The sequence below is a fragment of the Rhamphochromis sp. 'chilingali' genome (assembly GCF_963969265.1).
Source record: "Rhamphochromis sp. 'chilingali' genome assembly, chromosome: 1".
Taxonomy (NCBI): Eukaryota; Metazoa; Chordata; class Actinopteri; order Cichliformes; family Cichlidae; genus Rhamphochromis; species Rhamphochromis sp. 'chilingali'.
The window spans coordinates 64,850,584-64,866,971 of NC_137929.1; the positions used below are offsets into that span (position 1 = coordinate 64,850,584).

General features: G+C 41.8%; 2 protein-coding genes across 2 annotated transcripts in view; both read right to left on the bottom strand.

Moving 5' to 3' along the window:
- LOC308411065 (nuclear factor 7, brain-like) overlaps window positions 1-16,388 on the bottom strand; it is a gene marked incomplete at its 5' end in the record, with an annotated part of 121,925 nt that overhangs the window by 98,682 nt on the left and 6,855 nt on the right. The window lies entirely within an intron of this gene.
- LOC308411109 (uncharacterized protein) lies at window positions 1,431-6,425 on the bottom strand. The gene is made up of 6 exons (XM_080904855.1): window positions 6,392-6,425; window positions 6,210-6,285; window positions 2,922-3,108; window positions 2,585-2,743; window positions 2,231-2,361; window positions 1,431-1,632 (listed from the first exon to the last, which is right to left on the bottom strand). The coding sequence occupies exons 3-6, from the start codon at window positions 3,097-3,099 to the stop codon at window positions 1,579-1,581; spliced, it is 522 nt and encodes a 173-aa protein (XP_080760981.1). The 5' UTR covers window positions 3,100-3,108; window positions 6,210-6,285; window positions 6,392-6,425; the 3' UTR covers window positions 1,431-1,578.

Consider the following 16,388-nt stretch of genomic DNA (forward strand, 5'->3'; position numbering starts at 1 on the left):
TGTGCAATACTCAGAGACATGGCCAAGGTAAGAAAGGCTGAAAGACGACCACCACTGAACAAGACACACAAGCTGAAACGTCAAGACTGGGCCAAGAAATATCTCAAGACTGGTTTTTCTAAGGTTTTATGGACTGATGAAATGAGAGTGAGTCTTGATGGGCCAGATGGATGGGCCCGTGGCTGGATTGGTAAAGGGCAGAGAGCTCCAGTCCGACTCAGACGCCAGCAAGGTGGAGGTGGAGTACTGGTTTGGGCTGGTATCATCAAAGATGAGCTTGTGGGGCCTTTTCGGGTTGAGGATGGAGTCAAGCTCAACTCCCAGTCCTACTGCCAGTTTCTGGAAGACACCTTCTTCAAGCAGTGGTACAGGAAGAAGTCTGCATCCTTCAAGAAAAACATGATTTTCATGCAGGACAATGCTCCATCACACGCGTCCAAGTACTCCACATGGCTGGCAAGAAAGGGTATAAAAGAAGAAAAACTAATGACATGGCCTCCTTGTTCACCTGATCTGAACCCCATTGAGAACCTGTGGTCCATCATCAAATGTGAGATTTACAAGGAGGGAAAACAGTACACCTCTCTGAACAGTGTCTGGGAGGCTGTGGTTGCTGCTGCACGCAATGTTGATGGTGAACAGATCAAAACACTGACAGAATCCATGGATGGCAGGCTTTTGAGTGTCCTTGCAAAGAAAGGTGGCTATATTGGTCGCTGATTTGTTTTTGTTTTGTTTTTGAATGTCAGAAATGTATATTTGTGAATGTGGAGATGTTATATTGGTGTCACTGGTAAAAATAAATAATTGAAATGGGTATATATTTGTTTTTTGTTAAGTTGCCTAATAATTATGCACAGTAATAGTCACCTGCACACACAGATAAAATAGCTAAAACTAAAAACAAACTAAAAACTACTTCCAAAAACATTCAGCTTTGATGTTAATGAGTTTTTTGGGTTCATTTAGAACATGGTTGTTGTTCAATAATAAAATTATTCCTCAAAAATACAACTTGCCTAATAATTCTGCACTCCCTGAATATGTGACAGCAAGTGGAATCCTAATCTACCAATCAGTATTGGGAAAAAACTGTGGTCAAGAGAGAAAAAGTTCAAGAACTGCTCTTTAGACGCTCCCGGCTGAGCTATATCCACAGCAATAGCTACGCAAGTACCCTAATTATTCAATTCAACATTTACCTCTTGGATATCAGCTTTCACTCCTTATACCTTTGAGCTTTAGTATTCAGAACTCTGAAGTGGTGAGACAAGATACCCTAGCAACAACAAAGTCATGGCTTGAAGTCCACACTCCAGCCTGCATGACCAGACATTTGGTTAAATTAATTATTTTTTTCTTTCTCTAAAAATGAACTGAACATTTTTAATTGATGAACAAATATAAATCTGCAGAGCCTTGTTCTGTACTTTATTTCAGGGTCTTCTACATGGTTCAGGAGCTGGTGATGAGTTTTTACACTTTCAGCATTCATAACATTTAGCTTGTGACACTGTATTTACATAATTAATACGGAGAATTAGAGTTCATAGTCTGGTTGACACATTGCTCATAAAGTCAGCGAGAAACCCTCGGATTGGCCGGTTTGGTGGGTGTAGTGGAGTCAGACGCCTGAAAAGAAAAATTAAAGAATTTAATTCAGATCATTTAATTCCTTTAAATGTATCCTTTCCTAACTTTGTCTCAGAAAACCGACACATCTCTGGTTGCTTTAGGAAGTCACTCTTTGGATGGCCCCAGTGCTGAACCATATCTGCAGGTTTACAAGTAGCACATGCCGCCATCCAGACGACACCTTTCTTACTCCAGCAAGACGATGCTAAATCAAATTCTAGTAATGAGTAAAGCTGTTAAACTGGCCTGTCTGTAGTCCAGAACCGTCAGCCACTAGAAGCATCTCAAACTCTATGAAATCAAAGTAGGACTATATGGAGCAACTGAAATACATCAGTGGAAAGATTTGCCTTTCAAAGGATTACAGGTGATCAGACATTTTTTAAACATAAACAAAATTTCTCAGTGTCATCGTTTCACACATTGGTTATGAATGTTATAAAATAAATGGATAAAATAAATAAAGGCTTTAAAATGTTTCTGAATCTTTACATCATGGCTGCTGTGTTGTAAGGTTTTAATAAAGTTAGTTTGTAGTCTTAATGAAAAGAAGGAAAGCTGGAGAGCCAGACGGAGAAACGTTGTTTCTGCTCACCTGTCTTGATGCTCTTCCTCGCCCTGAGAAAACGGTGGTCATTCCCTTTTGCGCGGGGACGTGTCGGAGGGAGCGGTTTTTGGATTCCTTCAGTTCAGAAAGGAGCTCGGGGCTGGACAGTGACAGACGAGCTGAACAAAGACAATAATTTTAGTTTTCATATGGGTCCAACCAAATCTCTAAAACACAAAATGCCACACCCAAGAGTGGAGCCTGTTTGTTTTACATCAGCACAATAAACCAGTAACAGCTCGTCAAAGTCTCTCAGAGATATGTTTTCTATTAATGGGTCCTCTCCACCAGGGCGAGCTAGTCACTTCACATAGGTTAGGACAGTACTTCCAGCCGGCTCACCTTGTCTGTCCTTGAAGCCAGGGGACGGCGAGGTGGATGAAGAACTGGAGGGGGAGGAGGAAGGAGTGAGGCTGAAGGGGGAGGCCACAGGGGAGGTGGTGGAGGAAACCCCGCTGGATTCACTGTCGTCGCTGTGAGGCTTAAATTTGTTCCGACACTCTGGAAAGACAAAGATAAGAAGACATTTGTGGCTGTTTGTGCTTGAGATTTGGGGTTTTGCAATTCTTCTGTGGTAGTTTGATACAGAAACCCAGGACCACCCGGGCCCCTCAGGGCCCTGTTTCAGGTTCTGTTCAGTTATCCATCAACACAAAATTGAGCCTTAGAAAAAGGTTACCTCTTAGAAACTCTGCTTGCAGCTCAGGACTTCTGAGAGACAGAGTAAAAGGAGGAGGAGGGGGAGAGGATGAAGAGGAGTTCAGCTGGGTTTGTTTCCCAGCTCTGATCGAGGTAGATGTTGATGCCGGTGATGATGATGATGATGATGATGGAGGAGGTGGTGCTGAAGAATTCATGATGAACACCTGCAGTGAGACAAGCTTTAGTGAAGTTTTAATATATACATTTACTTATAAACAACATTTCACAGTTTTTCAATTTAACTAAATTTTGTTTATATAACATCACCTCAAGGTGCTTTATATTGTAGGGTAAAGACCCCAACAATAGCACAGTGGCACACTGAGAAAAAAACTCCCTTTTAACAGGAAGAAACCTCTGATAGAACCTGGCTTTTCTCAAATCTTTGACAAGAAACGACGGCCTGGATACCAATCCACAATGTTCAGGTGAGGATGAGTCCAGGTGAGATTGTTTCTTGGGTTTTGAATTAAAAACATTTAGCACAGTGATGTGGGAAGCACACCTGCAGGGCTCGATGAAAGTTTCATTTTGCCTGTCAGATCAGTGATACTCAACAGGGTTTTGAAAACAATCCAGATTTAAAGAACAAGAAAAATCAGTAACAGAGTGAGCAGATGAAGGCACAGCATTTTTGCCAACATTTTATTTTACTTTATTTACCAAATAAATACAATTTATTTTTTAATAATAAAAGTAAGAAATGTTAGAGAATACCTGTTAAAGAACACGTGTAAGTATGAAAAAGCAGGAGATACCTGTCTGCTTATTTTTATTAAAAGGACATTAAGATTTCTTTTACTGAACAATATAATACTGATAAAATATGCAGACTCCCTTTTCTCATTCCTTCACATGATGCACTTTTCATTCGGTGGTTTGGACCTTCTAACTGCAGACGAGCTTCATTTATCCAAAAGAAATGACTCTTTGAATGCCTGTCTTTTCATTAAAATCTCTAACAAACATTTCTGCATCCAATACTGACTCTAACTTAACATTAAACAAATCCGATAAAGTTCAGTGGCATGCTGGATGATAATATGCTGACTGAATAACTGTTTAGGAAGGGTAAGCTCTGTATTAAAAGACAGACACAGACAAAAGTTGTGAAAACTCCATGACTTGGTTAATTACAATATAGCACAGATAATGTTTAGAGCTAGAAATAATCTATTTCCAATCAATATTCAAGAGAGATGGAGGCTACAATCTGAATGGGAATAAGGTTTTTAAAAGATTTTTAAATAAGATTTGTGTGTCTGTGTGTAGGGCTCAATTGTGGAATGGGTTAGGGGCTAATAGGGGGATAATGTTGACGCGCCCGCTGTTCAAAACATAAGTCAAAGTTCCAGATTAAAAACTTCTTTATTTGTTATCAAATCCTTAAAATCTGTAGAAAAACAGTGATCAAAATAAACATTCTAAACTTGAGCGGTGAGCAAAAGTCAACTTCCCCCATCACCCACTCATTCACAAAAATTCCCTCGGGCTGTGAACAGGTGATATAGCAATCACTATTACTATTACCGACACCACATGACCCAAAGCTACGCCTATCCACAACAAGTTGTTTTCGATATAGATATGTCCAAAAAACACAGACTAACAAATAACGCAGTTCTTAAAGATGACGGCGAGTCCACCACCAACAAAGGAGCACTATTTTGGACAGAGCTCAGTCAGATGATTAAATTCCAAATTGTGCTGCCAAGTCTTTGTTACGAAGTCCAAATTCTCTTGACTGAAGACATCACTGAGAAGAATGAAATTAATAGAGCGAGCACTGGGGAGGGCCATCCTGATGGCAAACGTGTGTCAGCAATCTCACAAACCGAATCGACAGGTGCCCGTGCAGATGTCATACCATCATAATCCACAGATTACACAGGTTAAGGGTTGATGACCTGACAGAGCCTCCCACAGACCACCAGGACACAGAAAAACCACACAGATTTCTGAGTCTGACTACACCTTGCCTCCAAAGTTGTCTCAACTACTGTATGTTTCTTTGGACTGGGATTATCTCAGTCCCCAACCAGCAACAGATACAGGGGTTCAGCTTGGAGCATTCACCATGCACTTAGATCAGGTCAGTGGGCTGCAGCACTCCACAAAAACTCTTGAAGAATGGCTTGATGTGCAAAGACTTCTATGTGAGAGTCAAAGCTGCCTGATTTTAGTGCCACAGACTTTTTAGAAACCAATGAGAGACACTCTTCTTCTTCTTCTTCTTCTGGTTGCTCCCTTTAGGGATCATCATGGCGGATCTGCCTACCTCACTAACAGCCTTCCTTCACTACATCCATAAACCTCCTCTGAGGTCTTCCTCTTTTCCTTCTGCCGCTTTTGTCCAATATATCCACTCTCTATTCTGTCTTGTTTCTAATGACTTTTATTTCTCTCATCTCCAGGGCATACCTCCACCTACTACCTACCACTCCTGACTTCCTCATCTGTAGTGCTCCTTCTCAGCATGAAGCTATACTGCTGCTCAATAGTCACCTCTCTTCTTAAAATAACGGCTCTTTCCTACACTGCATGCTCCTATCCATGCTCTAAATCCTTCCCTACTCAGCTCAATCCTCCAATGGGTCCATAAGTTACAAACTGAACACCATGTTGTATTTGATAAGACCTGGAAGTGGAGACTGAGACCATAAACTCATTAGGAAAGTATTAACTGAGGTGAGAGATAAGTTGTGTAATAGGCTCATTTTCTCATAGACTTCCATACAATCGGACCCCAGATGTCGCCCCCATAGGGCATCAAGAAGATTGCAGGTTGAATGCACTTCAACAGTGGCTACATCAAAGACCTGCTGTTGGAGAATGTCGTTTTTAATTGATTACCTGAACAACAATATTTCTGCTGTGCAGTTAATTGTACTAGCAGACCATTCAAGAAGTCTGTGAATGAAATTCTTGGATTCTACTTGGACTCAGAACTAATGACCAGGTGTCTGTCTGCGTCTGTGTAATGCTCCTCACTCTATGGATGCAGTCCAGAAATCAGTCTTCTATATACAATCAATTATTTTCGTTCTAAAACAAAGTAAATCAAATACTTTAAAATACTGCAGTGGGAAATGTAAGATCAAACGAGCGGCTCTGGATACTTCCTGGAGCGACTGCCATTAAGTCATCAGGAGGTTCAAACAGCTGAGTAACCACAGGTAGAAGCGATCACACTGACCATGAAAACTTTCCCCCCAACTTTGATAAACCATAATATTCTCATACAGAAGTGTGTTAGTGTTTTCACCTCATATATAAACACTGGCCCTGCTATGATGTCACAGGTGAGGCCTTCAGTCACATGACTGACCTCTGAGCTGGACCTGCAAGCTCAGATTGAACATAGGATCAGTGACACAGGCATTAAATGTGGTCCCCCTCACCCCCAGCTGTGAATCTGTTCTTCCAGTTCTCCCAGTTTGTACTCACTGGCTGGTGTGAAGTTCCTCGGCTGGTCGCAGCGTTGTTGGTGGTGTGGCGACTGAGCGACAGTTTCCTGCATGCAGGGCAAAGTCTGCTCTGCTCCCTCCCTCCCTACACACACGTGCGCACACACACTGACACCCGTTCAGCTATCTTAGTGAGGACATTGACATAATGCTTTTCCTAGCCCCTTACCCTAACCCTAACCATTAAAAATGAAATCCTAACCCTAACCCTTACCATCAAGTGATCTTTTGCTTTTAGCTGTACCAAGGTCGAGGCTGGTTCATAGAGGTGATCGAGCATTTGCAGTCGTAGCACCTAAGCTGTGGAATAATTTACCCCTACACATCAGACAGGCTCATACTGTCAATCTTTTTAAATCTCATCTTAAAACGCATTTTTATTTACTGGCTTTTAATACGGCATGAGAGTTGTTTGTTAATTCATATTTGGTGTTTGCTTTTAATACTCTAAGTTGTTTTATTATGTATGTTGTATTCTTGTACAGCACTTTGGTCAACGCTCCTGTTGTAATTATTGTGCTATATAAATAATTAAACTATTAAACTACCATAAAGCTAACCATAACCTAATTGTAATCCTGACACTAAAACCACATTTTGAGCCTCAAAAAGGCCTTCAAATTTGTGAGGACCGGTGTGTGTGACTGTTGGCTCTCACAAGACAGCAAGACAGGAACACACACACACACACACACACACACACACACACACACACACACACACAGACTGTAATAACAGAGAGAGAGAGAGAGAGAGAGAGAGAGAGAGAGAGTGTGTGAGGAAAACTTTGAAAGCACGCACACGCAAAAGTCCATATTAATTATTGACGTGCTTTTATGACAACGTTACCATGGAGTCCAGGTAGGAAAATAAGCCAGCTGGACTTTTACCCTCCTAACACACACCGAAGACAGAGTGACTAATGTTCAGACTTTACATTTAAATACTCTCTCTCTTTTTGTGTTACAGCAAATGTGTGTGTGTGTGTGTGTGTGTGTGTGTGTGTGTGTGTGTGTGTGTGTGTGTGTGTGTGTGTGTGTGTGTGTGTGTGTGACAGAGAGAGAAGGTGATTAGGTCTTAATGTGGTCCTGATTCCACCTGTTACGGTGGCCCTGAGAGGCCAAACGGACTGCAACTTCAGAAAACACTTGCAAAAAGAAAAATGCTGCAAAAACAAAAACACCTGCAAAAGAAAAACACCTGCAAACAGAAAAACACCTGCAAAAGAAAAACACCTGCAAAAAGAAAAATGCTGCAAAAACAAAAACACCTGCAAAAGAAAAACACCTGCAAAAGAAAAACACCTGCAAAAAGAAAAACACCTGCAAAAAGAAAAATGCTGCAAAAACAAAAACACTTGCAAAAGAAAAACACCTGCAAAAACAAAAACACCTGCAAAAGAAAAACACCTGTAAAAAGAAAAACACTTGCAAAAAGAAAAATGCTGCAAAAACAAAAACACCTGCAAAAGAAAAACACCTGCAAAAAGAAAAACACCTGCAAAAAGAAAAATGCTGCAAAAACAAAAACACCTGCAAAAGAAAAACACCTGCAAAAACAAAAACCCCTGCAAAAGAAAAACACCTGCAAAAACAAAAACCCCTGCAAAAGAAAAACACCTGCAAAAACAAAAACCCCTGCAAAAGAAAAATGCTGCAAAAACAAAAACACCTGCAAAAGAAAAACACCTGCAAAAACAAAAATGCTGCAAAAACAAAAACACCTGCAAAAGAAAAACACCTGCAAAAAGAAAAATGCTGCAAAAACAAAAACACCTGCAAAAGAAAAACACCTGCAAAAACAAAAACCCCTGCAAAAGAAAAACACCTGCAAAAAGAAAAACACCTGCAAAAGAAAAACACCTGCAAAAAGAAAAACACCTGCAAAAAGAAAATTGCTGCAAAAACAAAAACACTTGCAAAAGAAAAACACCTGCAAAAACAAAAACACCTGCAAAAGAAAAACACTTGCAAAAAGAAAAATGCTGCAAAAACAAAAACACCTGCAAAAGAAAAACACCTGCAAAAAGAAAAATGCTGCAAAAACAAAAACATCTGCAAAAGAAAAACACCTGCAAAAACAAAAACCCCTGCAAAAGAAAAACACCTGCAAAAACAAAAACACCTGCAAAAGAAAAACACCTGCAAAAAGAAAAACACTTGCAAAAACAAAAACACCTGCAAAAAGAAAAATGCTGCAAAAACAAAAACACCTGCAAAAGAAAAACACCTGCAAAAAGAAAATTGCTGCAAAAACAAAAACACCTGCCAAAGAAAAACACCTGCAAAAACAAAAACACTTGCAAAAACAAAAAAGTGTCCAGAGTGAGGACAGACTGAGGGACACACTGCCACTGGCATGCACAGATAGAGACGAGGTGGTGCTGAAGCACTTGCCCTTTTGCCCTCAGTCCAAAAAAGTGCCCTTTTGAAAGACGTGATTTTTATTTTTTTTTTTAAGCTGCGCGATTTAAAAAGGTGTGAAAATAATGGCTTGATTTGTGCCCCTTCTTCAAAGACACCCGAACCCTGTCGCTTTTTCACTGTCACCGTGTCACGTGAACACGCTTGCAGTTCATTTGTTGTGAGGCGTGTAGCAGCGGCATGACATAGGACTACTTGGAGTAGGCATAGTAGGCTAACTATAGCGACTGGGAACCACGGCGGACAACACGGCAGCTCTTTCCCTTCCCAACCAGTCAGGTAACCCATGAATCGAGTGAAATTATTCTGTTTGCCCTCTAAGACCAACCTGCAATTGTTTTGTTGTGAAGTAGCCTGTCAGAAACTGCACATGACAAACTTTGCCAGCTTGCCCCCTCCATCCATCCATATGTATAAACAAAAAAACGACACATTTAAAATGTAACCTAAACCATTTAGGCAACCCCACTCTCCATCAATTCCGACCTTTTTGCATATACTACTGAAAATATCACGTTATGCTATAGGCTACATGCCGTTAGGCAGAGGGCTCTTTTGAGCCCATTTTTCGTTACAAATTTTAGGATGATCTCACGGAAATCTGTGAATAAATACAAAGTTTTCAAACTGAAATCAGTGACGGGAAGACATCACACTTTTTAGAGATGGAACTGCAGAAAAACCTAAAACCTTGACATGATTATGAATAATGGAATTATGGACGTTTCTCCGTTTTTGTGGATTAGCCTTTCCATAACTAACGTCAACTACTGTCCTACTTTGGTAAGATTGAAATTAATGTCTTTGACTGTCTTTAGTAGGTGTCTCCTGTGAGAAAGTTAGAACACCGTCCAACTGTCTAAAGATGCAGTCTTTAGCCTAACTGGTTGTTACTGACTCAGCGATGCTCGCAGACATTTACGCACTGTGTTGTGACCTGATTGTGATAGAACAGTGACGTTGTTATTGGTAGTTTGAAGGGTACGGTGTTGGGGGTGGTGCATGTTAAAAGTTTTGAGAAGCACTGGTTAGACATGTTAATTTTTTTTGGTGTAACATATTGGCAACATTAACACATTAATTTGCTAAAGGAAAAATAGGCAGTTCCCGATTGCCTGTGAAAACGACCATTCTGCCCTGTTCTTGTAATGACCACAGTCAGTCTTATTCGTTCTCATACATTTTGGTCTATTTATTTACTAATTTCAGCAAGCATAAGGCCTAGGAAAGAGATGCTGAGAAAGGAGAAAGAAAGGGATCTACAACAGGCAGCCCAGGGAAGCAGTTCTCTGCTCTCCTGGATGAAAGCAAAGGAAAATGAAGATGAAAGGTAAGAGTCAAGGGCAGAGTCAGGTTCTATTTTAATGTTTTAATGTAACCTGCTCCTTGCAGTTAATTCTATTGAAAAATCTTAAAAGCTGTTCACACTTAGTTTTTAATGAACTTAATCAGCAGGCATTGAGCTAACTATTATTTTGTACCTACGAAAGTTATTTCTATGTTACAAGACTTGCAGTATGGGTTATTATTAAAACTATCTGTTTAAGCTTATTATTATGATAAATAATAATACTATTATTATTATTATTGTTCCATTGTAGTCAGTCACAGCAGGGAAGCAGCTCTATGCCATCTACCAGCATAGCAGAAGAGGGAGATATAGAAACAGATGAAGCCGCGACCAATGCAGCAACAGGTTCAGTTAGGCCTACAGACACTGATGTAGTGCTCTCTGAAGACCACAATGAGGAAGAACAGATCGATCACATAATGTCAAAGTTAGCAGCTTTACAATACCCAACAGATCCAACACACATCCATACATTTAAAATAAAGCGCAATGACAGATACGTTTCAATGTGCTGCCATTTTGATGCTCCTTGATGACATCAGTGACAGTGACCCACCTAACCTGGCCCAAGGTGATGCTCAGATGTACAGAAATGCCATTAATTTTATGTTCATTCTCTGCATGGAAATCACCACACCAGTATTCGAAGTCACTGCTTTGGCATCAGATTCTCTGCAGGAAGAAGGGTTGGACCATTCCACTGCCTACAAGGTAATTGATGGTGTGCTTCACACATTGCAAACCATGAGGTCTGAGGAGAAATTTGGAGAGATATTTAGATGTGCATCAAAGAAGGCAGAGAGTTTCAACATTCCAGTACCTACCGTGGTGCCTGGTCAGGAGAGAAAGCGGAAAGTTCCAGTGCGTTTCCAACACAACACCACAGTGTCTCAAGTAGGTGCTCAGGTTGAGTCAGTGGAGGCATATTTCAGGAGTGGTGTATATTTCACCTTTCTGGACATCATGACTGGGGAACTGAACAGGAGGTTCAAAGGGGACAATACTGGAAGCCCAACGGCCAGAATCATTCAGTCCTTCCAGCCCTTAACTGTGCATGCTAACTGGGTAGGCCCACCAAACCCAGAAGCCATTGAAGCTGTCCACATCCTCTGTGAATTCTATGGAGAAGATGAGGACCAGCTCAAAACAGAATTAAAGGTCTTCCACTCCAGCTTTAGTTCAAAAGACCTCAGAGAAATATTTCTGATACTGAGGGAAAACAATGGCCAGCTGATCTTTCCTGCCTTTGTCAAAATGATTCAGATCTACGCAACACTACCAGTGACAACTGCGACAGTTGAAAGATCCTTTTCAAAGCTAAAAATAATCAAAAATAAACTAAGAAGTTTGTGTGGAGAAGAAAGGTTGTCTGATCTCCTCTTGTTGGCCATTGAGAAAGATGTGGAGATCAATTACAACGAGGTCATCAACATCTACAAAGACATGGCACCAAGAAGGATGCTTCTTTAGAGCAGTACACTCCATTTAATGGACACTTGAGAATATGTATGTATATAGTTTAGAGTTGGATATAGATTTTATCTTTTTGTGGTGTGATTTTTGATTTTTAGAGAATGTTTTGAAATAAAAGTCAAATTGCATTTAACCTGTGCGATTTTTTTTATTATAAAAAGAAAAGGTTTTCCACATATGCAAAAAGTGCCCTTTTTTCCCCCTGGAGCACTTGCCCCCCAAAATGTCTGTGCACGCCACTGCACACTGCTGCACATCATCTGTGAGGCTTTGCACCCCTGATGATCCACCAGGATAAACTCAACAGTGTGTGAGGAAGAGGAGGAGGAAGAGCCATCAGCAGCTGACAGATGGAGAGAATAGACAGACTGTTCCCTGTTTGTGAAGGACTGCTAGGAAAGTTTATTAACATAACTGTCTGTCCTGAATCAGTCTTATTAGGTAATGTTCAAATAATGTGATCATCCCAGTGTTTTCAGTGTGGGAGAAAGTACTCAGGGCCTTCAAGTTACACACTATGAAAGGCAGCAACAAGTTTAATCTTCAGAAACCTAAAGTATGTATCAGCAGCAGAATGGAGCTAAAAATAAATGTTTGTTTCAGTTCTATGAAGCTTTGAGTATTTTGGATCAGTAGCACTGCTGTGTTTGTTGCATCATATTGCTGTAATTGTTTATATGCTTTATATATTCTGAGGTAAGTTGATCTATAGTGTTACATCATATTCTATAAGGATGTTATGTGTTTGTAGACTTTCTGCCCAGTTTGACCCATTTAGCAGAAGTCAGCCTGTTTAAGGCTCTGATATCTATTCTGTATGACTTAAAGCAGTTATGACATGGTCTGATTTTCTCACCCAATAAAGGAATATTTTATATATCAGTCTACTCCTCATTCTATCAGACACAGTTATCACAGCTCGTACATTTGCTTTTTACACATATATGTAAGCATTGAGCCAAATTTAGTAATACCAACATACTGAAGGAACAACATTTGTCTCTTATATATAATACATCTATATATGCACTGTCAAAGATACTTGTCTTTGAGTGAAGATTAAGGTGATAGGAAATATAAATAACTGCAACTTGAATCTTTGACCCAGAGTTCAAGCTCACTGCTGTAATATATCCTGTAATATCTATCTATCTATCTATCTATCTATCTATCTATCTATCTATCTATCTATCTATCTATCTATCTATCTATCTATCTATCTATCTATCTATCTATCTATCTATCTATCTATCTATCCATCCATCCATCCATCCATCCATCCATCCATCCATCCATCCATCCATCCATCCATAGGTCCCTCATCCTATTCGTGTAGTCCCTTCCGCCAGGGTTACTTGCGTAGTAAGTAACCCTGGCCAATATCAGGAAGAAGGAACACGAGAAGCTGGAGAAATACCAAGGGCTCAGAGAAGAGCTCGAGAGGATGTGGAGGGTGAAGGTAACGGTGGTCCCCGTGGTAATCGGAGCACTAGGTGCGGTGACTCCCAAGCTAGGCGAGTGGCTCCAGCAGATCCCGGGAACAACATCGGAGATCTCTGTCCAAAAGAGCGCAGTCCTGGGAACAGCTAAGATACTGCGCAGGGCCCTCAAGCTCCCAGGCCTCTGGTAGAGGACCCGAGCTTGAAGGATAAACCGCCCGCAGGGGCATGCTGGGTGTTTTTTTTTTTATTTTTTTTATACATATATGTATATCATAATAATCTGATAATACATATAATATTGGCCATATCATATTTACATTACCACAGTGAGATGATTTTAGTCTCATGAACAACATTAACTAATTGTTATTTACTAACTAATCTTAAATGACTGTTCAGCACAGAAATGAAGCCCAACAATCATGTTTTACAGTCCCGTGGTCTCAGCCTCAGATACTCAACTAATCAAAGTGATGTCATGACAAAAATGAATGACCAACAAAACATTTTTTCTCCTTCATTTCTGTCAAACAAAGCTGTATGTAATGTTTCTCGTGGTTAGTATTATGGTTGCTAGGCAACCTGAACAGTGCGACGAAGGCTAGACCGTCCCATTTCACAAGCCTCTCACTTCCGCACTTCTCGTACTTATAGTACGCACTGTACGTAGTACGCGTACTTCAAGCATGCAGACCCTGAATTGGGATACAGCCATACATACATGTTTTGGTTCGTGCATCTGATCTGTCGGGTTATTGTCTCCCCAGAAACATTTCTGTTGTGTCTTGTGTGCTTTTGCAGCGTTTTTGTTTTTGCAGCGTTTTTGTTTTTGCAAGTGTTTTTGTTTTTGCAGGTGTTTTTCTTTTTGCAGCATTTTTCTTTTTGCAGGTGTTTTTCTTTTTGCAATTGTTTTTCTTTTTGCAGGAGATGTTGTCCCCGTCCCCGTGTTTCCCCGTGTGGAGTGTGGAAGGAGTGACAGGGGGCTAGCGGAGTGGAGAGAGGCTGGAGAGAACATACACTCAACAAAAATATAAACGCAACACCTTTGTTACTGCTCCCATTCCCCATGGGATGGACGTAGAGACCTAAAATTCATTCCAGATACACAATATAACCATCCCACCCAAACAGTGGTCACAAATCAGTCCAAATGTGTGGTAGTGGGCACATCTGCTATATTGAGATAATCCATTCCACCTCACGGGTGTGCCACATCAGGATGCTGATCTGACATCATGAGTAGTGCACAGGTGTACCTCAGACTGCCCACAACAAAAGGCCACCTTGGAATGTACAGTTTTTTGCGCTATTGGGGGTCTGGGGACCCAGAACCGGTCAGTATCTGGTGTGACCACCATTTGCCTCATGCAGTGCAACACATCGTCGCATGGAGTCTATCAGATTCTCAATTGTGGCCTGTGGAATGTTGGTCCACTCCACTTCAATGGCTGTGCAAGGCTGTTGGATATTCGTGGGAACTGGTACACGCTGTCGTATACGCCGGTCAAGCACACCCCGAACATGCTCAATGGGTGACATGTCCGGTGAGTATGCTGGCCATGCAAGAACTGGGACATTCTCAGCTGCCATCTGCCCTGAACAATGTGAACCATGATTCATCCGTGAAGCGCACACCTCTCCAACGTGCCAGACGCCATCGAGTGTGAGCATTTGCCCACACAAGTCTGTTACGGCGACGAGCTGGAGTCAGGTCAAGACCCCGATGAGGACGACGGGCATGCAGTTGAGCGTCCCTGAGACGGTTTCTGACAGTTTGTGCAGAAATTGTTTGGTTGTGCAAACCAATTGTTCCAGCAGCTGTCTGGGTGGCTGGTCTCAGACGATCTTGGAGGTGAACCTGCTGGATGTGGAGGTCCTGGGCTGGTGTGGTTACACGAGGTCTGCGGTTGTGAGGCCGGTTGGATGTGCTGCCATATTCTCTGAAACGCCTGTGGAGACGGCTTATGGTTGAGAAATGAACATTCAATGCACGGGCGACAGATCTGGTTGACATTCCTGCTGTCAGCATGCCAATTGCACGCTCCCTCATTGCTTGTGGCATCTGTGGCATTTTGCTGTGAGACAAAACTGCACATTCCAGGGTGGCCTTTTGTTGTGGGCAGTCTGAGGTACACCTGTGCACTACTCATGATGTCAGATCAGCATCCTGATGTGGCACACCTGTGAGGTGGGATGGATTATCTCAATATAGCAGATGTGCCCACTACCACACATTTGGACTGATTTGTGACCACTGTTTTGGAGGGATGGTTATATTGTGTATCTGGAATGAATTTTAGGTCTCTACGTCCATCCCATGGGGAATGGGAGCAGTAACAAAGGTGTTGCGTTTATATTTTTGTTGAGTGTATGAAAGTGATGGAGCTAAGATAGCCTTTTTTGTTCAGTTACTCCGCGGTCAAGCCTTAAACTGGGCTCAAGCAGTGTTACGAACCAACCCGGAGATTACCTATGCTGATTTTCTCTCAAAGTCAAAGGAGCTTGCAAAGAAAGGCGTCTGGACTTCTTTAAGTTACTTGAAGACGTTTCACCTCTCATCTGAGAAGCTTCTTCAGTTCTAAGGTCAAATGGTGGAGAGTCCCAGATATAAACCTAGTGGGAGTAACCCCCCACAGAGGGACAAAAGGACCCCCTGATGATCCTCTAATCGCCTGGCTGATACTCTGGCTGACTGGGGCCCACACCCAGTTTCACACCTTGTCTCAGGCGATTAGAGGATCATCAGGGGGTCCTTTTGTCCCTCTGTGGGGGGTTACTCCCACTAGGTTTATATCTGGGACTCTCCACCATTTGACCTTAGAACTGAAGAAGCTTCTCAGATGAGAGGTGAAACGTCTTCAAGTAACTTAAAGAGCGGGGTGGCTGTAGCTCAGGTGGCAGAGCAGGTCAACCACTAATCAGAAGGTCGGTGGTTCGATCCCAGGCTGCCTCCTGGCTGCCAAATATCCTTGGGCAAGATACTAACCCCATGTTTGCCTACTGGTGGTGGTCAGAGGGCCCGGTGGCGCCTGTGTCCGGCAGCCTCACCTCTGTCAGTGCGCCCCAGGGCAGCTGTGGCTACAATGTAGCTTGCTATCGCCAGTGTGTGAATGTGTGTGTGAATGGGTGAATGACTGAATGTAGTGTAAAGCGCTTTGGGGTCCTATGGACTAGAAAAGCGCTATACAAATGCAGGCCATTTACCATTTACCATTCTTTGCAAGCTCCTTTGACTACGATGACCTGGATGACTGAGAACCTTCACAGACATTTTCTCTCAAAGTTTAA